Source organism: Zingiber officinale, chromosome 4A (assembly GCF_018446385.1).
Source record: "Zingiber officinale cultivar Zhangliang chromosome 4A, Zo_v1.1, whole genome shotgun sequence".
In the NCBI taxonomy this organism is placed as follows: Eukaryota; Viridiplantae; Streptophyta; class Magnoliopsida; order Zingiberales; family Zingiberaceae; genus Zingiber; species Zingiber officinale.
In genome coordinates this window covers 114840800-114864224 of record NC_055992.1, presented here as the reverse complement: position 1 = coordinate 114864224, position 23425 = coordinate 114840800, and the positions used below count along the sequence as shown (strand labels likewise).

Here is a 23425-nt window from a genome sequence, read left to right as displayed (position 1 = left end):
TCGAAGAAGAAAGAGCCAAGGCGTCCGTTCGGCTGATGGCGTACCGGCATCGGATGAAGCAAAACTACAACCGCCGCGTAATCCCCAGATCATTCCAGGTCGGCGATCTCGTCTGGAAGAAAGTCAAGCCGGTCGGCGACGTCGGCAAGCTAGAGGCACCGTGGGCGGGCCCCTTCAAGGTTATTGAAAAGCTCCGCTCGGGCGCTTATTATTTGGAGGATGAAGACGGGCGTCAGCTGAATCGGCCATGGAGTGCGAATCATCTCCAGCCTTATCGTGCCGGATGAAAGGTGCACTGGTGTAACACATATTTATGTATATTCTAGTTGCCCATGTCCTTGTAATGCAGGAAGCAGAAATGAATTAAAAGGATGGCTATCATTCCTGCCGAGCGGCTGTGTTAAAAATTAGCCATGAAGACCGTCGAGCTCCGACGTTAAAAATCGAGAGACGAGCTGGCGTCTATAAACGTCCGAGCGGAAGACCGTCGAGCTCCGACGTTAAAAATCGAGAGACGAGCCGGCGTCTATAAACGTCTGAGCGGAAGACCGTCGAACTACGATGTTAAAAATCGAGAGACGAGCCGGCGTCTATAAATCCTCCGAGCGGAAGACCGTCGAGCTCCGACGTTAAAAATCGAGAGACGAATCGGCGTCTATAAACGTCCGAGCGGAAGGCCGTCGAGCTCCGACGTTAAAAATCGAGAGATGAGCCGGCGTCTATAAACCCTCCGAGCGGAAGACCGTCGAGCTCCGACGTTAAACATCGAGAGTCGCACCAGCGACTATAAACCTTCCGGTCGGAAGAACCGTCGAGGTCCGACGTTAAAAATCGAGAGACGAGCCGGCGTCTATAAACGTCCGAGCGGAAGGCCGTCGAGCTCCGACGTTAAATATCGAGAGACGAGCCGGCGTCTATAAACGTCCGAGCGGAAGACCGTCGAGCTCTGACGTTAAATATCGAGAGACGAGCCGGCGTCTATAAACGTCCGAGCGGAAGACCATCGAGCTCCGACGTTAAAAATCGAGAGACGAGCCGGTGTCTATAAACCCTCCGAGCGGAAGACCGTCGAGCTCCGACGTTAAAAATCGAGAGACGAGCCGGCGTCTATAAACGTCCGAGCGGAAGACCGTCGAGCTCCGACGTTAAATATCGAGAGACGGGCCGACGTCTATAAACGTCCGAGCGGAAGACCGTCGAGCTCCGACGTTAAATATCGAGAGACGAGCCAGCGTCTATAAACCCTCCGAGCGGGGAATGCCTATAAAGAGAATACAATCGCTCCATAAACTCACCCTCAATATCATTAAATCGTCTCTACGTTCCGCTCGGCCTAGAGCCAAAAAGTACTTGCTCGATACATAGCGAAGGATCTCTGCTATCAGAGCGGAAAATTAAGTAGGCGAAGTATTACATGTTTAGCCGAACGATAGGGCAATGCCAGGCACTTGGTAAAAATCCCTCTCGAATACCAGAGGGGTGATAATGGGAGAGCGGATGAACACATACTTTGGTTATGTAAAAAGACAGCAAATGTAAGAAAAACATTGCATTAAAGTTAAAGCTTTAGGCCGAGCGACCCAATTACAAAAAAGGATGATATCCTGGCGAGTGGCCGAATTACTGAAAGCTACTCAATATAATCATAAAGGTCCCTGGGAATGTTATTCAGAAGCGCCACCTGATCGTCGGCCGGAATAGTAGTAGACTCCGGAAGAAGACCCTTAGACTTCAGATAAGTGGTGGTGGTGGTCATAGCCAAGTCGAAGGCTGTGTACATCCGCTCGCATATTTTCTCCGAGAATTCGGGCGAGTGGATGTAGCTCTGTCTTAAGGCAGCAACTCGACTCGGCTCGACATCTTGATATTCTTTGAACGCCGCCTGGGAGCTAGTAAGGGCCTCATTCAGATTCTGAATCTTAGCCGCGTAGGCCGAGCGGCCCGCCTTCTCCCTGTCGAGCTGCTCTGTCAATTCCTTTATCTTCAGCTCCAGGCCCCGAGCCTCAACGTTCTTCTTCTCCAGATCGGAGATAGCTGTATTCTTCCGAGTGGTGGCCAGGGTTATTTTTGTGTCAAGCGACTTGACTTGTCGCTCGGACTCGGCTAGGGCATGGGCCTGGTCGGCTGTCTTCTTCTGCTCGGCCGCCAGCAGAGTTTGAGCTTTCTTCAGTTCTTTTTGCAGCTCGGAATAGGATGGGCCCTGAAGGCCGGACGGACCAACTGCGGCCTTCAGTTGTCGTAGCTCTTCATCCACCAAGGCCAAGCGGTTGGAAACCGCAATTTCCTCCACCCATCTCTGGCAAAAGAAAATTATAGTTATTAGAGGCCGATCGGAAAGAATGCATACAAAACTTTACTAGCAAACTTACCCCCGTGGCCTCCTGCATGTGGCTATTGGCCAAGTTTCCGAGGGGGATCAGCGCTGTGTGTGCCCGAGCATCGGCCCACATCTCAGCTAGGGGCCCTTTCAAGGTGATGGTGTGTTCGGGCGCGGATGGGCGGTTGGCTTTTGGAAGCAGCTCTTCAGTCGGTAAGTGAAGAGTGACCCGAATCGTGCGACCGTGACCGGGGGTCGTCCGACCGGCAGTTGGAAGGGGATCAGAAGCCGGCGCAGAAAACTGCGAATGAATGGTCGAGCGTTGGATTGAGTGACGAGCGGGCGGAAGGGTGCTGATTGGAATAGCCTCCACTGGAGCAGCGGACTCGTCCCAATCCGAAGGCGTCCGGTCGGACGAGATGGTTTCGGTCTTTGGCGCCTTGCCCCGAGCAGTTGCAGTGACCCGCTCGGAGGGTTGGACAGCTGAGGTAGCCGAGCGCAGGGGAGTCTCCACTCGACGCCTCTTTTGTAAGGGCTGCTCCTCCTCCCGAGCGGAACCTTCCTCGGGGGCAGTTCGTTCTCTTGAGGGGGTGGCGCCGCTAGCCACATTTTGTTGGGAAGCTTAAGCGGCCGACTCAGCTTGAGTTCCGCTCTCTCCTTCATGGGATCCGACCGGCTGGATACCCAGCGCTTCCATCTCCTTGGCCGCCGCGGCCTCTAGCGTCGCCGCCTTTCTCTTCAAAACACCGGCCATGACCGAATCCATGACGATGTCCACTGCAGGAGAAAGAAAAGAAATCAGTTAGCAATTAAAGCAAATGCCCAAGCAAAGTTCTTACCGAAGCCGGTCGGAAGAGGAGTCCGTATAGGACTCAGCCCGAAGATGTACATCACTCCCTCGTGGAGAAGTTTGTTGATGTCAAGTCGCAGACCGGCCAGTATATTTGCAGCGTGGAGATAGTCCGGTCGGGTCTTGAACTTCTTCAACTCGGGAGTGGGGGGTAGGCTGACTTGCCACTTTATTGGGAAGGTGACCTGATCGGGCATACGGATGTAGAAAAAATAATCCTTCCAATGTTTATTGGAAGTAGGAAGTTTGTTGAAAGAGACCAAGCCGGGCCGAGCTTGGAACATGAAGGTGCCCGGCTCGGCTTGCTTGGGGTAATAGAAATAAAAGAAGACCTCCGGTCGGAGGGGGATGTTGTGATTCTTAAACAAAACGACAACACCGCAGAGGAGACGGAAGGTATTGGGTACTAAACTGCCGAGCGGCACACCGAAAAAATTATAGACATCTATGATGAAAGGGTGTACAGGAAAATGAAGACCGGCGGTAAACTTGTCTCAGAAGACACAGAAAGCTCTGCGCGGCGGCCTGTGAGGCCGAGCGGAAGGACCAGCTAAGCGAATTTTGAAATCCTCTGGGATTTTGAAATTGTCTGTCAAAATATCGAAGTCCCGCTGTTCGAATCGGGACTGCATGGTGGTGTACCATGGGCCAAGCGACTGATCTTCGGGATTGGAAGAGCTAGCCATGGGCCGATCGGAAGGAATCAAAAGGCAAAAAGGCAGGAGAAAAATAACAGCAAACGAAAGGAGGTTTCAAGGATCGAAACTGAGAAAGAAATGCGGAGGAAACACCAGAAAGGAGGAAGGAAAGATATAAAACCTTGCTGCGGGGAAAGGGATCAAGAAAAAGGCGCCGGAGAGCGTCGGAGAGCAGAAGCAGGATCGCCGGAGCTCCAAAGCGCAGGGGGCAATGGTCGAAATCGCGGAGGCAAGTGAGGGAGAGAAGGAAACGAAGAATTTATAGGGTGAAGGCCGGGCGGCCTCCACCGTTGGATCCAGGTCACGGGAATCAAAGCATGCATCGAGTCGTCCATTTCGAATCGCTTCAATCACATCAAAACACCATGCCACCGCCGCCGTACGCCGATGGCAGTGCTCCACGTGGCATTCAATCATTCGGAGCATTTAATGAAAGCATGCTCAACCTTAATGTCGAAGATTGGCGCAGAACACGAGGGGATCCGGCGAATGCCATTGTTGATTCGCGTAAGGCTACCTCTATGGTTGGCCGAGCGGAGGATGCCAGCACGGAGGAGCCGCTCGGCCAGATTCTTAGTCCAGTCAGTCGGACTATTCGCCTCCTTCGACTAGACTTGAAGGGGAGGCAAGTGATCCGGTAGTAAGAGGGGACCCCAGTCAACGCCATGTGGAAGTCACGGAGCAGCTGTCCACCCGGGAGAGTGTGGTCCGACCGACGGACGACCGTAGACGGCCGGCCCGACCGGACTGCCGTCCGGAGAATACCGGATGGGTCCGGCCGGCTCGCACTTATGGTTGAAGGTGCCCTGTCAAATCAAGGTTCCGACGCTCAGTTGAAAAGGTCATGGACCGAGCTGACCTTCGGCACGTGATGGAAGATCTCCCCAAGTAAACCACCGCATATGTCCGCCCGGATGTTGAGGGAGCTGTCCGCCCGGAAGCCAGATCTGGAGCAAAGGGGAAAAGGACAAGGAACGTCTTTTTCTGATAGCAGGTATGTTTCACGTGTGGGCCATGCTCCAAATCTTGTGACAGGGGATTCCGCTGTCCCATCGAGGACATGCTGAGACTGTAGCAGTATGGGTTAGGGAAGCTCGCTGACAAGTCCTTACTGGGGTATGGGCCATGGACACGTGTACACCTCGGTAGGTGTACACTCACTTCTTCGCTGCCCTATATAAAGGCCCTCATTCTTCGCCGGAGGTACGCATTCCACGAGTTTTGAAGCCACTGTTTCTTTCTTGAGCTTCGCCTGACTTGAGCGTCGGAGGGTCGCCGCCGGGAACCCCTTCCCGGCCCGACTTCTGTGCAGGTTCGCCGGAGCTTTGTGCCACCAGTCGAAGATCCACGTCAGCAGTCGGAGAGCGCCCCGTGCCCAGCGTCCGCTGATTCAACATTCGGACAGGATCATGTAGCTTTGTCGACTATGGAAGCTGAATATGTGGCAAGTTCAGTGGTCGTGCAAGAAGCAGTATGTTGAGAAGGTTCCTAAAGCATCTGAAAATTGCTGAGAACAGTGAGAGTCCAGTAACTATCTACTGTGATAGTCAAGCTACAATAGTTTTTTTCAAGGATCCCAAATATCATAGCAAAGGCAAACATATAGCTATAAAATATAACTTTATGAGGGATATTGTGGCTAAAAGAAAAGTAATTCTTGCGTATATCTTTACCCGTGCTATGCTTATAGATCCTTTTACTAAGCTAATGACAAAAGAGTCATTTAAAGAATATGTAAAGTCTTTGGGACTTTGTAGAATGTAATAATATTGAAATAACAATCGGACTTTGTGATTTGATTATGTGACTTGCCATAATTTATTCAGTGTATATATTGTTTTTGTTATATTCATATAAAATCTCGGTGAGTATGTGACAAGTAGCGATTGATCCACTCATATGTACAATCATCTCTATTTGTTGAGTACAAATAGAGGTAAGACCGTTACTTATGTGACAATTTACATAGTTGAGAACAGAGACAGATCCATAAGTTAAGATCACCTTGATAATTGTATCAAGTTGAGATCATTTATGTGTTAATAATGATCAAAATAAATGAACTCACCACTTACTGAACCTGTTGAAAGCCAGATTATAATTCATATGATGAATTCAGGGTTAGACATTAGGTATGTCTAGATTGAAATTTGAACGATGTTAAATTTGAAGACAACATGCGCTCTTTTTAATAAAGAGAATAACATCGTAGCATGTGATTCATACCACATATGCTATTGCGACAATAAAGGTAGTAGGAGAATGAATCTCAGTTTCTCTATTATATGAGACATTTGAGATTATAAGTTAATCTTAGTTTTTGCCCTTAGTAACTATTTAACTGTTTACTTAAAGTTTTAATTGGTGTCTGCTACTTTACCATGTATCCTATGACTATGTATGATTCGGTCTATGGAACATAACTAGAAAAGCGTCTGATTAGAATGAATAGATTCTAGCTAAAAAGGAAAATTAAATATATTTACATTTTTTGATGTTATTCACTAGTCGACCCATTTATGTTATGTATAGAAATGATAGTGAATATTTGAATGTGGGACGTGCTCTTGACATAATCTGGGTGAATAGCAAAACATGAATATCTCCAAGATAATGACTATGTGCCATAGGGAGATTGGATGAATTCTAGATAAAGGCTATGTGCCACCAAGAGAGAGATGCTACATGCCATGAAGAGTGTGTCTCTAATGTATTTGGAAGAACAGCTAAGTAAAGTATAACAACTTTATTAGCATTGATCGCTCAAAGAGCGACTATGTAAGGTGTACCAATCTTCTTAGCAACTATTGTTCAGTATGCTTGCTATCGCACGAACCGTTTTCTCTAAGTATGGATTGGATGTTCTAATATGGTCTTTGTGACTAAACTCTCAAACAGTCTATGTGACTTATTAGGTCTTTGTGACTAATTGATTTTAGTGACTAACCTAGATAAACTGGTCTTAGTGACTTACATTGGACGAGTGAGAGATGTAGGAAATGGGAATGTGGGAGAAACCCATGCTGCCCACTTTTTAGGAGTAAATTGTCCTTTATACCCCCCTGAGTAATTTTCTCTTTATAAGGGGTGCGTCCAAGGATCATTCATGGAGGAGAAAGAGACAACGAGAGAGGAAAAAGAACATCTGAGACAGTGAGATTTGGTTCATAGAATTGTGAAGAGCTTTTCGATTTTGTGATCGTTCTTCCGACAGTAAATTTTACCGTCGTCGATTGTAGATATGTGGGAGATCGCTATAAATATTTAATTATTTTGTACAATTAATAGATAATTCCTACAATATCTTCATGCAGTAAATCATCGCACAGTTGAGAGATGTATCAACCCCGCCCTCCCAAATCTAAAATTCTAGATCCGCTCTTGCTTATATTTAAATTTGATAGTATAAATTGATAATAGTGAATTCTGGGCTGAATAAAAATTTAAGGATGTGCTCTTAATTTACACAATCTAATTCAAATTCGATAGTATAAATATATTAAAAAGATTTTTAAAAATATAAATAATTGAGAGGTTTTTTTGTCAATCAGTCAGTCAATTTCGAAATTGGTTGATAGATTTAGATGGAAAAAGTTGAGGTATTTTGGAAAAGATACTACATAATTTGAATATGACGAACGCTGGATGAAATAGGGAAACCTCCCGCGCTATTTAGTAAAATATAGTTTTTTTTTTTCTAAAAATACTCTTGTCTTTAGCGCTGTTGTACCTAAACCCTATCACGCGTCAATTCAACTTGATTTATAGAATATTTTTAATATGAATAATTCTTTATTAAATTGATTAAAAATATTTAAATTTAATTAAAATCATTTTAATACGTTGAAAATGATCATAATAATATTATTAAAACGTATAAAAACTAAGGACCAATAATTGATTGCGTAGCACTCATTTAAACACTTAAATAACTGCTACAATAATATTATAATAATTTTGATTATGCTAAAATAATTTTAATTAAGTTTAAATAATTTTAACTGAATTAATACTTTTTATATAAAAATATTATATACTTTTTAAATTAAATTAAATTATTATTTTTTACATATTATAGTAATTATTTTCATAGATATTCTAATAATATTGAAATAAAGTTATATTTGATAGAAAAATATAATAGAGCTGGACTTTTTTTTTTTTTTTAAAAAAAACACCTTTTGAAGATTCTCATAATTAAAGCACCTTTTGATTTTTCTTTTATGTTTTTATATTATTCATCTTCGAATAAATCTAAAAGGTGTCAGGGAAAAATATATTTTTATTTTTAAAGGTAAATTTTAAAATGACTAAAGTAAACAAATATTTTAATATATAATTTTTTTTAAAAAAATTAATCGCTATTTTTTATACTTTAACATTTTTAATAGATTTATCACATTCTTTTAAAAATAAAAAAATATTGACGGCCGAGATTGATTACCAGAGCAATTATTGATGGCGAAATGGGAGGAGTAGATTTTGTGTCCTGATCAGCTCTTGGCCCGAGACAGGAGACAGTATTATAATTGAGAGAAGTGGAACGTCAGTCCGCCGATTATTCGTTCGCTCGACTCCTCGGAGCTAGCGAGGGTGTGACGGCTCTGCTATGGAAGCCGGGAGCTGTAGCGCTCGGGGAGCAGCACAAGTAGCAGAGTCGAACGGCACCGACCCGCCGCCTGACCCCGAGACTTTCGCCCGCAGGTAGGTTCCCGTTTCTCCTGCCTTCTCCATCTTCCTCTGTTTTGTTGTGTCCTGGAGTCATCCGTCTGTTCCTTTGATCACCGCAGCTATCAGCTGGAGGCGCTGGAGAAAGCGAAGAAGGAGAACACGATCGTCTTCCTGGAGACCGGTTCCGGGAAGACGCTCATCGCCGTCATGTTACTTCGTTCCTACGCCTTCGCGATTCGGAAGCCCTCGCGGCACATCGCCGTCTTCCTCGTCCCGACCGTCGTTTTGGTCACCCAAGTACGTGCTCCTCGTACTCTTTCCTTGGCTATCTTTGTTCTCTTTTGCTTGGTTATATTGGTTGCGTTTTCAATTTTTTTTTTTTGCTACGGCAGCAAGCCAAAGTCATTGAGATGCACACTGCTCTTAAAGTTGGTAAATTCTGGGGTGAGATGGGTGTTGATTTTTGGGACGCAGACACATGGAAGGTGAACCTGGAGAAGTTTGAGGTTCACTTTCCTTTTGCTGTTATGACGCTATCTGGTCTTGCTGTCCTATGCTTCTTATTCTTTCGTGTTAGTATGTATGTATGGCTGATGGATTAATCTCAACTCAACGACATTAGAAAGAACATGCAATTTTGGGTTCAATTGATTCTACCTTTTTCCCAGAGTACTTTACTATTTATAAAATGGATTTTTTTTACTACATTCCCCCTCAAGATTGTGCAGAAGTAATCTTTAATACCGTCTTGCTATCGAGAGAAGAAAATTTTCATTATCCAGCCCCTTAGTAAGTATTTCAACTTATTATTTAGACAGTTAGAAGAAATAGAATTTACTTTTTTGCTAGCTTCTCTTTTGTGGAATTTTGATCTATCCTAAGTTCTTCACCTGGTCAGGTTGAATTATGTTATTAGCAATCTATGCCGTAGCTATATTAGCACTTAGGACAGAAAGGTTTCCTGGCTACAAATATAATAAGGACAAGAAGAACTTCATCCAGAAAGGTTTCTGGATCCACTACTCTCATTCAGCTTGTATACTAGGTCAAGCGAGAATATTTTTTCTTTCCTTTTTTACTCCTTCAATGACTATATTAACACTGATACACGTGCAATAGCAGATTGCAAATCAACAGCCGCCAAAGAACTAACCCAATTTGCATTGGTGTGACATTCTACTTTTGGTCATAATATTCAGTGGCAAGTAAACCTCCACTATGTGATCATTGTCTAATGCGGGTTCTGGATATCATCCATGCTATTGGATGCTACATACAAAATAATTGCATATTTGATGTACCAAATTATTTCCAATTAGCTCACACTTCAAATGTTGTAGTTTTATGGGATATTGCATTTTTTAACTGATTTGATGACTGTGTTCTTTCCCACACACAAACTGTTGCCTTCATGGTTTTTCTCTGATGAACTTGTTTCCCAGGTATTTGTGATGACACCTCAAATTTTGCTTGATAACTTGCGACATACCTTCTTCAAATTGTCTGATATTAAGCTAATAATTTTTGATGAATGTCATCATGCCCGAGGACGACATCCTTATGCTTGCATAATGACGGTAATCTTTTTATCCTTTTTTTAAATTTTATTTTACATCTAGTGCATAACTAGCATTTTGTGTGAAAATATCTTATTAGTTCTGCTCAGTGTTAGAATGTGTTATGGTAGCATTTTCATGGTCATAACTATAGAAGAAAGGCCTCCAATATATGACTTTGCATTTGGCCTTACAGTGTTTGTTGGATAAGTTTTATGATAGTGCCAAGCTTAAAGTATCGTGCTTTGATTTGAATATGCCACTGGGCTAAATTGAACTCAATGAAGAACCATTTTATTCATATGTTTGAGATCGTTGCAAAATGCCAAATAGCTGTGGATATTATGTAATTTCAATTCCATCTATACCAGTTGCTAATTGCCAATAACATGCTGCACAAATAAGACAACAGTAGTGCAGGGCTATCAACCTAACATGTCATGACATTTTCTTTGGAAAATGGTAGTGTTAGTTGCTTATTCTTAATAGAAACTGCCTGGAATTCAGATTGTTTCATGAGGAAATTGGCATGATAACCTCAATAGATCTCTCTCTTCGACCCATTTGGAAAGTTAACTGAGAGAACTATTCTTGCTGAATTATTGGATCATGCTGGGAATGGCTCTCTAAATTTACTTTTGGAAGGATTGCTGGCTAAATTATCAATTATTTAATTTTTTTCTCAGCATAGTTTGTTCTGTTATGAACTAGAATCAACCAGCATCCTAACTTACCAGCTAGTGATTGGAGCATGCATTTACTGGATACATTATTTCTCATTCATGTCTGTAGGAACTACTAATGGCTTTTAACCTTTAGCTAACAGATGAAGCATAGAAAAATGTGATGGAATTCTCCTGGCATACACAGGGTCACCACTGCTAGTTAAATTATCAAATCCTATGGTATTAAGAGATAGAAGCATCATGTCTATCTATGCACATCATTCCCAAATTTACTGTCTAGAAACTTGACTCTGATTGTAATGGTATTGCTATTGCTAGGACATTGGCCCACCATCCAATTTGGGTCTTGTTATTGATGTGGGTGAGCATCACCTGATTCACCTGCAGGATTAGAAATATATGATTTCTCAGGGAGAATAATTTTGTGGGCACCTGTTTTAATCTTTTATTTCTTCCTATGTAAATGACAAAGAGTTAAAATGAGTCTTTAAGTTTGGTGGTTTGTTCTTTTTCCATTGGTCCTATTTTGGCTTTTAGTTGTCTTTCTTGGACTCCCAATCTAGAAATTATTTTGCAAATATGAGCAACCACATGTTTTTGTGTCCACTGCGCAAAGCATTATAATCTTGATAACTTCCTATGTTCTTTGATTGGTATGCTACTTGCTCATCATTTCTATACAGAATTAACTGTTTTGTTTGTAGGAGTTCTACCATCGACATTTAGAAAGTTTATCTTGTGAGCTTCCTAGAATATTTGGCATGACTGCATCACTTGTGTATTCCAATGGTAGGCCATGCTGGTTGACCTGGAGCGGCTAGGATTCTAACATTAACATCTATGATTGACTGTTATGTTTTCTGTAGGTTCAAATTCACATGTCGTTTATAGACGCCAAATTCAGGAACTTGAGAATCTTATGAATTCCAAGGTAGGTAATAAGAATTATTCTTACAAATACAATCAGAAAACTATATATTACACAAGATTATACAATTTTGGATCACTTTTCTTTTAACAATCTAGTTGTCCTTTGAAACAATAATTATTTTTTTAGGAAAGCTGACCTTGTGCAATCATTGTATTGAAGGTGTACACTGTTGATAGTGAATCAATATTATCTGCGTACATCTCATTTCCTACTCCAAAGATCAAGCAATATGAACATATAGACTCAGCTCATCAACAATTTATTCCTATGGTGGAACGTTTGAAAATTTTGAAGGCCAAGGTACTTGATTCCTCCTTTCACTATCATCTTCATGTGTTCGTAAAATGTTTGTCCTAGAGCTTGTAAAATTTTAGTTGGATTGGAATTTACATGGATCAAATGCCTTGTGCTAATAACTATCAGAGCAAGAGTACTCCAATTGTAAAAAAGTGTTATATATATATATATATATAAATTTGCATACAACTATTAAGTTGCAAGCGATCTAGTTGGTCATCTTGTCAGTGTGGCTACATTTGAGATGTAGTTCAAATATAGTTCAAAAACATTCCTAAAATTGGCCCATGAATGTTTTCTGGGGATATATGCTAGCTCAATTAACATGACCAGCCATTCCCACTATCCTTTGTATAAATCAATTACATTATCAGAGCTTCTAAACCTAATCTAATCACGCCTTTACCAAATCCTACCATCAGGTTTAAGACACCATCAAGTTTAGGTTTGAAAAGACTATTATTAACGGACATATTTCTTCATGCATGTTTCACAAACTACATTTTTCATGCACCATCTTCCTTAGGAGTCAATAAGATCAATAACATTAAGATTTGATTCTTGGATGAAGCCCTTTTTAAGAGCCCTTCAACTTGTCATTTTAATTCAATCCATATGTTTAAGCATGCAATTCAATGTTTGAAAATGAATGTCTTTTTTCTCCTATCATAATACCATAAAGATGGCAAAACTGAATCTTATTGAAGATGAAATATTCAAAGTCAGAAGAATGATGGGAAATAGAACACTCACAATGGAAAAAAGATGTCACAAATTTATCTTCAGTTGGTTTTAAGGCGATTCCTCTTTATCATTCTGAAGAAGAAACAGAATTCCCTGTGTCAAAGTGCATATCTTTTCATACACTGATGACATTTCCATTCAGTCTTCAGATGGCAAGTGACTTGCTGCATGTGAACATTTCATTAGTTATCATCGTATATATTAATTAAACATTAAGAGCCGTATTGGGGTTTTCTTGTTACTACAATGGAGATACATGTATTGAGATTCAGTTATCTATAAACATTTTTGTATGTTCAAGGCGTGATTTCATCTTCTTGGAGGTAGCAGATAGCAATCCCCGGTTACTGGTGATAAACCAGTTAGTTTGATGCAGACACACATGTTTAACAAATTGTGTAAAAAAGATAATACAAAACCCAAGCACGGCAAGTCTAACATGCAGCTGTCAACTTTTTGTTTAGATAATATATAATGAAAACCCACAAACCCTTAAGTCTAATATGCAAGTGACAAGACTTGACAAATCTGTTTAATACACCAGTCAGTTCATGTTAAATAATCATATTTTTTTAATTGAACTTTGAGTATAGACCTAGGTCTTATGAGAAAATTTTGGTAAAGATAAAAGATACACAAGTCATGCGGGTCAACCTAAATAACAAAATTCAGCCTGCTTATTTATTATGATCATAAAGCAGATGTCACACTTGTATCTTCAAATACAATGGTTCTCTTGAATATCTAATTTTACTATTAACTTTTTCCCTACATGCTTCTGTTAGCATATAGGAGCTATCGATAAGCAAGATTCAGTAACAAAGACAAGCATGGCTAAAAAGATTTCAAAGTTGCATGCAACTTTTGTATATTGCTTAAAGGAGCTTGGAGCATGGCTAGCATTGAAGGTACAGGCTTCCATATTATTTTTTCTTGTTCATAGCATTCTTTTAAAGATCATGGCTATTTGGTACAGGCAGCAAAATCATTAACATGCGGTCAAAACTATCTATTCTTTTGGGGTCAAAATGTAGATGAGGCTTGTGAGAATGCAATAAAAGCCTTTATTCAAGAGGTGTTTCAGGTCCTTTCATCCTACCTACCACAAGGTTTAAATTTTAATGTAATATTCCTAGTTGCATCTTTGATATTTTTACAATAAACCACCCTCATCAGTCATTTCTCATTTTCTCTTGACCTGGAATCTCCACTTCTTCGTTTTTTCTTTTTAATCATTTAATCAACACTAAATTCTAGGGATGAAGATAGGGTGGAGGATCACAATTTATCCCTTCCTCATGCTTTTTCTTGCCCACATGCCTTACTCTATCTTGCTACTAGCTTTTGCAAATAAAATTGTTTGATTGGGAAAAGTTTTTAGCTATTAATTTTATCAATCTAATCCAACCAAGTGAATTACATTCATCAAACCATTCATATGTAAAATTGACTTGATCTAGGTTTTCTTTGGGTTTATATCTTTTAAATAATGATTAGGAGATAATCTTTGATTTTTGGAAATTGTATTTGGTAGGTTCAATTTCTCAATCCCATGCCAAGGTTTGATTGCTTGTTTGGAATGAGATGGTGTTGGTGTTGCATTGGTGTGTCAATTGGTTGTTCAAATAGGACTGTAGGTGGACAAAGAAATTGAGAAGAGTAGGAGATGGTGGTAGGTTACCTGCAGGTGCTGGAGGAAACTCATTAGATGAGCTAGCTTGTATCTCTGTGGAGCTGGAACATTAAGAAGAGCTGGAACATTAAGAAAAGCTGGAAGAAGCTCAAGAAGGAAGCCCTCGTCTTCTTCCTCTAACACATCTCAATGAAGTTCTCGAGGAAGATGTTAAAGATTGTTTTGTGTTTCACCACGTTTCGTGGGCCAGTCATCTTGAGGATGTGCTTTGACCATGCTGAGCACATGATATTTTAAACTGTGATCTAATAGCAGCTATGACTAAAATTTAACTACTAAAGTAATTTAGATAATTAAATTTATCTATGCATAAAACTGTTTCTTAAAAGTGTGGGGCAGAGCTGGATGGAGCAACGGCCATTCTTAGGTTAATGCCAGTTTGCTTGCTGCGTATTATTTATATATCCATCTTTATGAGATAGAGGCTGGTATAAACCACTACATGATGACCAGGTGTCTGTGGGTTTTGGTGGAGTAACATATTTCTTTTTCATCTGTAGTGAAAATGACATCTAGTGTTGCCTTAATTAAATATAACATAATGTGTATTATATGCTGATCTGATGCATATTTGCCAATTCAAATCATGCATTCTTCCAGGTTTGACATAAGGAAACAGTTGGTTTATTTAGTCTGGTTTGATACTTTTGGCGGAATTTCTAGTTTTCTATTTTTTTTGTTCCAAAACACATTAATCTACATGGAATATTGTAATAACATAGATAGAACTAATTCCAGCATGTTCACTATTTATCCTTGCAGAAATATATATTGGTGATGACTTAAAAGAAAATGTTGATTCTGGTCTTTTGTCTTCAAAGGTGGAATGTCTTGTCAAATCTCTTTTGGAATATAGGTAACAAGACATGAATGTTGAAACTTTCATCTGAAGTTATTAGATTTCCTTCTTATTTATTAACTTTTCCTTCAGGGATTTGCAAGAATTGAGATGTATCATATTTGTTGAAAGAATTATTACAGCAATTGTGATTCATTCCCTTTTAGGAGATATTAAAGGATTTTCTGGAAGAACTGAATACATGGCAGGGTCCAAAAAGCTCTTGCATTCACAGAGTAGGAAAGAACAAACAAAAATTGTTGATTCATTCCATCATGGCAAAGTCTGTAAATATTTTTTTGGTATGATGTTTTCAAGTGAAGGATCTGTTATATTGTGCAGAGTTGTAACTATCTCATGTTTACAGGTAAATGTAATTGTTGCCACTCAGATTCTTGAGGAGGGTTTGGATGTTCATGGTTGCAATTTGGTTATACGCTTTGATCCAGCTGCTTCTTCATGCAGTTTTATACAGTCTCGTGGGCGTGCGAGGATGAAGGGATCAGATTATCTAATACTTATTAGACGGTAATCTGTTTATCCTGATTATACCTTGATGTTGAACGTCCAGTGTCCTTAAGTGGGCTAGTTAAATTTATTTCTTTTAGGTTTAGAATAATGTTGATTTGGTGCACAGAAGGTACAGCGACATTTATACATCTTTGATAATTAAAAAGTTCAACATTTGAATGAGGTGCCACTTTTGTGCAAGGTTTGAAGTGCCGTTCCGTGCCGCCCGGCACGGACGGTTTTTACCGTTCCGCCGGGCGGCCGAAACCGGCACGGGAGGCGTCCCCGTCTCGGTGGCGCCGGAGGAGACGCGGGACGCCTCCTTCGGCGCTGGAGGAGACGCGGGACGCCTCCGGCGGCGTCCCGCGGCACATTCGGCAGCGAAGGCGTCGTGCGCGACGCCTTCGGCGGCGCCGAAATCGTCCGGCAGGGTCGCCGGACGCTTCCGGCGACCCTTCCGGCGCCGCCGGAGGCGTCCGGCGACGCTTCCAGCATCGCCGGACGGCCCCCCGCGAGATCGATCGCGGGCGGGCGCGATCTCGTGTACGCCGTTTTTTTTTTTTTTTTTTTTTCTTTTTAATAATTTTTTTTTTTTTTTTTTTAATTTAAACAATTCCTAAGGAGGATGTGTGATATTTAAAAGAGGCTTTTATAAACCTAGTTAAATTATCCTAATAAAATATATAAAAAATATATTTAAAAGTAAAATAAATTAAATAAATTTTATTAATTAATATACTGAAAAAATAATATTTTAAATTTCATTTAAAAATTTTAAAAAATATATAATAATTCTTATTTATATTCTAATATATTTTTATTATTTTAAATTTCATTTAAATTTTTAAAAAAATGTAAAAAAAATCTTTAAAAAATTTAAAAATTCTAATAAATTATATTTGTATTCTGTTTTTTTTTTAATTTTTTACTTGATATTTTTTACTATTTAAAATATATATTATTTAATTAATAATTAATTAAATGAATAAATAGTTAATTTATATAATTATTATTAATATAAAATAATATCTTGTATTATTATTATTATTATTATTATTATTATTATTATTATAGATACTTCCATTTTAATTTCAATTATTGATATATCAATTCTATTTAAATAAAATTATTTTAATTATTTTTTCTAACAATATTAAATTATTCAATAATTGAGAACTTATAATAAATCAATATACAACTTATTTTTATATACACAATAAACATATTTATCTTATCATTATTATAGATAAATAAAAAATACCGAAACTATATCGGCACGGCACGATACGATACCGAAACCGTATCGTTCCGGCCTGAGACCGAAACCTCGGCACGGGTCGAAATTTTAAACCATGCTTTTGTGTATGGAGAGCACACTAACTTTTATCCAATATATACGTTTGATATATGGAGAGCATAGTAACTTCAATTCCAAAGTATATGTTGGAATATGGAGAGCACACTAACTTTTATTCCATTCCAACACATATGTTGTAGTATCTGTACAACCCTAATAGGACGAAGCTTGATTGGCAGACACTGGATGGTATGTATCTGTTCTATGGTTTGGTTGTTTAAGACTAGCCAAGATTGTTAGATATTGAGCATTGGTTGTAGTTAAGTCACAACAAAAGTTTATTGTGAAATTCCAACGTACTAAACCAATGGGGTCAAAGCATGGAAGCTGAAAATGACTAAAGAATAATAACAAATCTTGACTATCTCACGTGTCATGTCATTGCGTACACCAGTCGATGCTTTCAAAGTTCCAAATGTTACTGTTTATTAGATTAAACTTTTCTGTTTTTCTTAAAGCATTGGGATTTACAATTTATCTTTACTGTGATTTCATTTCTGAACGGTGATTTATAGTTATAGGACAACCACTCTTAATCATTATTTTTTTTCCCACACCAGTTGTTACTTTCAAAATTCCTAAATGTTACTGTTTATTAGATGAAACTTTTCTATTTTTCTTAAAGTATTAGGATTTACAATTTATCTTTTCTGTGATTACTTTTCTGAACAGTCATAGGTATAGGACAGTCATTCTTGATTATTATCTTTTATCGCTTGTTAGTGAACATTTCTGATATATTATTTTGTTACAGTGGTGATATAGCTACAATGTCAAAAGTGGTTAACTTTCTTGAAAGTGGTGATGTGATGAGAGAGGAATCAAGAAAACAAGCTTCCATTCCATGTAAATCCCTACAAACTAACATGTTTCTGGATGAAATATACGGTGTTGAATCTACTGGAGCTATTGTGACTATGAATTCTAGTGTAGCTTTAATATATTTCTACTGCTCCAGGCTTCCTTCTGATGAGTAAGCTCCTTTCTTTTTCCAAGTTTAGTCTTGATTCTTCCTTTAATATCTTGAAGATAATATTATGATAACAAGCAAGAAGCCGCGGTGACCAAATTATCCTTTTCTTTCCCAGGTACTTTAGACCTCATCCGAGATTTGAATTTGAAAAAGATTCTGACAAGTGCACTTTGTGTCTTCCCAAAAGCAGCCCCATACAGGTTGTCCATGCAGAGTGTAGTAGCAGCATGCTGAAGCAGCTTTTGTGCCTTGAAGCATGCAAAAAATTGCATGCAGTAGGTGCTTTAAATGATTATCTATTGCCAGCATCTGATGTTGAAATTGAGGACACCCAACTCAGTGGTAGTAACTAAAAATGATTATCTATTGCACTTTAAATGATTAGTATTTGACTTCCCTTTCTACCTCAAACCCTAAACAATTTTTGTTTTGTTTCTTTGTTCTTTAGCATTTCCTGTATCTTACTCTTATATTTGCGTGTTGTTGATTTGACACGTTAAGTCTAAAGCTTCTATTGAGTGATTTTCTCCTCTTTCCTTCAATTTATCATCTGCTTTTGATGCATCGTTAGGAGAAGCTCACTCGAGATATTTGTCACTTAGGATCTCATCTTATTCTATTCTGTGTTGCATATGGGTCATCTAAAAATCAATGGGCACTAAAAGAGAAAATGTCTTGTTTTTATATTGGTAAATTTTAGCAAATTATCTTTTTATCTATAAATTTTCTTTCTTGAGACCTTTCTTCATCCTTGTCTTTCTCCTCTCCCTTTGTCAATGTACTGATTTGAGGTTGAATATAAAGTTGACAATGTTTGTGTTAGTGAAGGTTGAAGGATCATCGTCTATGTGCTCCAACAACTATCTCCATGATTTTGCCTATCAAGGTCAAAAGTATCATTGTTTGCGTGCTTCATTGACACCTTTAGTTTTGTTTTTTGGGTGTGAATGTTATGTTTTTCTTTCATCAATGTTGTCTTTTTGAGAGCTTTTCTAGTTCATGTAGCAAGATGGTATCTAGCAAGTTCGGGGAGCATTTAGTATATAGTGGTGAGTTTTGATACCATGTTAGAATTTTAGGTTTAGGGTCCTATATACACATGTAATGATCATCCCAATGTTAAGGAAAATAGAATACTTCCTTTTCCAAATTCTACGATTTCTTTATTTGACATCGTATTCATAATTCATACTCAATGTATTTCTAACTTGACTGTTTTATTTTTCTACAGAGGTTGAACCTTATAATAAAGAGCAAGCTGATTATTTTCCTAGTGACTTCGTGGATTCATGGTCGTCATTTTGTTGTCTTGGTTTGTACCATTGCTACAAGATAACCATTGACCAGCATTACAACTATGATTTTGCCTTCAATGATATGATGCTCATTGTCAAAACTGATTTGGGATCTAATTTTCTTTCTTATTCTTTTGGTTTGAAAAATTCAAGGGGTCCTGTATCAGTTCAATTAAACTATCATGGAATTGTGCACCTTAGTCGCGAGCAGGTACTATGCAAGGCATATTATTTGGAGGAAAAAACTAATGTTTTTATTATTAAATTTGCTAGGCTTGTGTTTTAAAGCTTTTGTAGCTTATCTTTGTATTTTTCAGGTTATGATGGCTAAATCATTCCAGATTAGTATATTTAATATTCTACTTCATTGTGATTATAGTAAGCTAATGGATTCCCTGCATAAGAATCAGATCTCTACAGCTATTGCTTATCTACTTGTTCCATTAGTTGGTGGAAGAGTTGATTGGCAATGTGTTAAATCATCTTTTTTCCACATGGGGATTGTCAAGGATACTGCACATTCTTGTGTTTCAAAAGGATCATATTCTTTAGTACAAACTATGAGTGGGCACACTTGCAGTTGTATGCTTCAGCACTGTATCGTTTATACACCTCATAGTGGTAAATTTTATTGTGTTAATGGGTTTCTTTCTGACTTGAATATAAATTCCACATTTATGCTGAAAGATGGAAGAGTTCTTTCATATAAAGAATATTTTCAGTCAAGGTAGCTTTATTATCCTTGAAATGTAATGTAATTCTTTATTCATGTTTTATTTTAGTTTGCTACTTTTTGTAAAATTGCAGGCATGATGTTGTGTTGACTTGTGAAAATCAACCTCTACTTTCGGGTAGACATCTTTTTAAAGCTGAAAACTACCTTCAGAAACGTTCTTTTCGGACGGAGAAGGGTATTGTGGTTTTTCAAATTAGCATTCTGTCATTTATGTGCAAATAATTATTTACTTATCTTCAGTTTTCAGTTTGTATTTGCACATGCAAACACCAAAATTCATGTATCTTTGCTAGCAATATTTATGTTTTAACGTAAGTTAACTGAGGCGGTCAAGGAAGAACTAAGAATTGCTATAAAAAAAAGTTGAAAGAAATTTACTATTGTTAAATCATAACTTAGTTTGGTAGATTATCCTACTCTGTCAATGATGGAAAATGATTTATATAGCTCGTGTCATTGAGTTTATGATATATATTTTTCCTCAAATTTGTCTCTAATATTGCCGCTGTTATTTTCTCCAGTTAATAGTGATGCAGCTGTTGAATTGCCTCCTGAACTTTGTACCATCATTATGTCTCCTATCTCAGCCAATACTGTATACACTTTCTCCTTTGCTCCATCAATCATGCATCGTATCCAGTGTTTGCTACTTGCTTCCGGACTAAAGAAATGCATCCTCACTGATTCCATGCAAAACATTGATGTTCCACTTTCCGAGGTAAATTTTGATGTCTCTTATATTTGGATTTTGACTTGTAGGATATTTAATTTTGAAACATTAATTAGTTTCCTGCATAAAACCGCTTGAGCAAAATCGGCTAAAAGGGACTTCTGTAGGTTCTGGAAGCAATCACCACGGATAAATGTCAAGAAGAATTTTCCCTAGAGTCCCTGGAAACACTTGGAGATTCTTTTCTGAAGTATGCCGTGAATCAAAATCTTTTCAGGGCTTATAAGCATCATCATGAAGGCATATTAAGTGCTAAGAAGGATAAATTAGTGTCAAATGTTGCGCTTTGCAGGTTTGGATGTGATCGCCACTTCCCAGTAAGCTTTATTTTTTCCTTTCACTACAATTGATTCTTCTGATTTGAATTGCTTTTGGAGTGATAGTGTCAAATTACAGTAATCCTTTCTCGTTATGTTCTTGATATTTGGGCATTGCTTAGCGGTTGTGTTTTAGACGTAGAGGTTTTCGTATGCTTATGTTTAAATTATAACCCAAATGATCACCTTTGTGATTTGTTGTATTGGCAGGGGTTTATTCGTAACAGGCAATTTGATCCTCAAGAATGGTTTATCCCCGGTAGTTGTGCGGATCATTTTGAAGAGACCACCTTGTTACCAGATTCAGGTTGTACGTACACTAGTCGTACAAGAATCATCAAGGGCAAGGTCATTGCTGATACCGTAGAAGCACTGATAGGAGTATTCCTTACTGCTGCCGGAGAAAAGGCAGCATTGAAATTTATCGAGTGGCTGGGTATAAAGATGGAATTCCATCAGGAAACTGCCCCTGAAAGGAAAGATTTGCTGAAGTATGAAATGTACATAAATACAAAAGACCTTCAGTCGGTACTAAATTATTCATTCCGAAATCCCGCACTTTTGCTTGAAGCATTAACTCATGCTTCGTATCAGATTCCTGATGTTCCTGGATGCTATCAGGTTTGTATTATTCGTATCATGCTTCCTGATGTCCAATCATCACCGGGTTGTTCCCGGAAACCCTGTGAGAGAGAACATTTTAACTCTTTTCTATTTCTAATTCTTGCACATTAGCTGTACATATTTAGTTCATGTCGATGTCTCACTTGTCTGTTGGAACTCTCAGTGTTCTCCCTTCTACTTAATGCAGAGGCTCGAGTTTCTCGGTGATGCGGTTTTGGACGTTCTCATGACTTGGTACCTTTACAACAAATATCCTGGATTGTCTCCTCAAATGTTGACTGATCTTAGATCGGCAAATGTCAGTAACGACTGCTATGCTCGAGCAGCTATTAGAGCCGAACTGAACAAGCACATTCTTCATGCTTCACCGGAGTTGCATAAAAGGATGACATGTTACCTTGAATTTTGTGCAAACAATCTTGCAGCTTCATCGGATGTCTCAGATGCTGGTGCAGATCCACCTAAGGTACAAAATCATTTTTGTTTCCTTTCATTCAAGTTACGCAAGTTCACTAGTGTTTTGCGAGTAATTCAGATGTATCGTGCTTCAATGCTTAATTAATTTTATAAAGGTGTTGGGAGATGTCATAGAATCCATCGCCGGAGCTATCTTTGTCGACTCCGGATATAACAAAGAAGTTGTATGGGACAGTATGAAGCCGCTGCTAGAACCGATGGTCAGCCCAGAAACAGTCGAGCCGAATCCTGTAAACGAATTACAGCACTTTTGTTCTACTAAGCACTACCAATTGACATACAAAATGACCATTCAAAACCGCACAATCAACATGACTGCAGAAGTAAAAACTGAAGGGGCAACTCATACCGCAACGATCACAGCGCCCAATAAGAAGACTGCACAGAGAATGGCAGCCAAGACTCTGCTGAGGGATCTTAAATCTCGAGCAGCATCAGAATTGTGAATTCGTGTAAATTGTTCATTCCTAAGCATACGAGTCCCGAATCTATTTGTTACTTGGGGGGCGATCTCACGATCCTTGATAAGGCTAGCCTAAATTTTTACCTCAGTTTGCATTACACGTTCTTATGCACCACTTTGTACTGGGTGCGAGCAAGAAACTACAGAGGAGATACTTCTTATCTTATCGGCAAGTAAGTTACACATTTCCTCATTGCTTCTCTAGTTTATGATTTTGTAATATTGATTTCGGTAGGAATAGCATCAATGCACGGGAAAGGGTGAGTTGAATCACGTGTATTTAAAACTCTCTTTTTCTTTTTAATACAAGTGCACAATTGAAAAATAATTATGTAAGAAAAAGCAAAAAAAGAAAATAATATACGGGTATTTATTTGGTGCGGATCGACGGCTCTTACTTGAGACTCATGTCCTTTCCTTTGGATATTAATATTCAAAGAGTAATTTATTAAAATTCTTTATTAGTAAATTTTTGGTAGAGTAATCAAATATAATTTAAAAGTGTTACCCAACAGGAAGACGAAAAATGATTGAGCTTGAGTGTTGGTGTTTGTTCGTCTCTACTAGTTGGGTGTATTAGAGTTGTAGTACAGTAGTACAAAGACAGTCAACAAAATGATTGTTGAAGCTTGTAGAAAAGATATATACAAAAAGTTGGTCAA

At 38.8% G+C, this 23425-nt stretch overlaps 1 protein-coding gene across 3 annotated transcripts; it reads left to right on the top strand.

The window, feature by feature from the left end:
• The first annotated feature begins 8389 nt into the window (after positions 1–8389).
• Positions 8390–22956, top strand: LOC121970658 (endoribonuclease Dicer homolog 2a-like). 3 transcript variants are annotated; one of them, XM_042521496.1, is made up of 22 exons: positions 8390–8569; positions 8656–8833; positions 8929–9021; positions 9979–10113; positions 11483–11567; positions 11645–11709; positions 11869–12009; positions 13536–13658; positions 13727–13859; positions 15206–15299; positions 15375–15564; positions 15649–15809; positions 17903–18121; positions 18237–18463; positions 19353–19627; positions 19734–20143; positions 20224–20327; positions 20674–20870; positions 20990–21199; positions 21410–21820; positions 22011–22289; positions 22396–22956. In XM_042521496.1, exons 1-22 carry the CDS (start codon positions 8475–8477, stop codon positions 22744–22746), a joined length of 4176 nt encoding a protein of 1391 aa, XP_042377430.1. In that variant the 5' UTR covers positions 8390–8474; the 3' UTR covers positions 22747–22956. The 3 variants fall into 3 exon arrangements, with proteins under 3 accessions (XP_042377430.1, XP_042377429.1, XP_042377431.1); XM_042521495.1 differs by having other exon boundaries at positions 8929–9042; XM_042521497.1 differs by lacking the exon at positions 8929–9021.
• Positions 22957–23425: the final 469 nt, after the last annotated feature.

Excerpts from the sequence above, each read along its gene's own strand:
- LOC121970658 (XM_042521495.1), top strand. The coding sequence starts at position 8,475 with ATGGAAGCCGGGAGCTGTAGCGCTCGGGGAGCAGCACAAGTAGCAGAG. Across the intron at positions 11,568-11,644 it reads ATCACTTGTGTATTCCAATG|GTTCAAATTCACATGTCGTT; the intron begins GTAGGCCATGCT and ends TGTTTTCTGTAG. Across the intron at positions 19,628-19,733 it reads TGCACCTTAGTCGCGAGCAG|GTTATGATGGCTAAATCATT; the intron begins GTACTATGCAAG and ends TGTATTTTTCAG.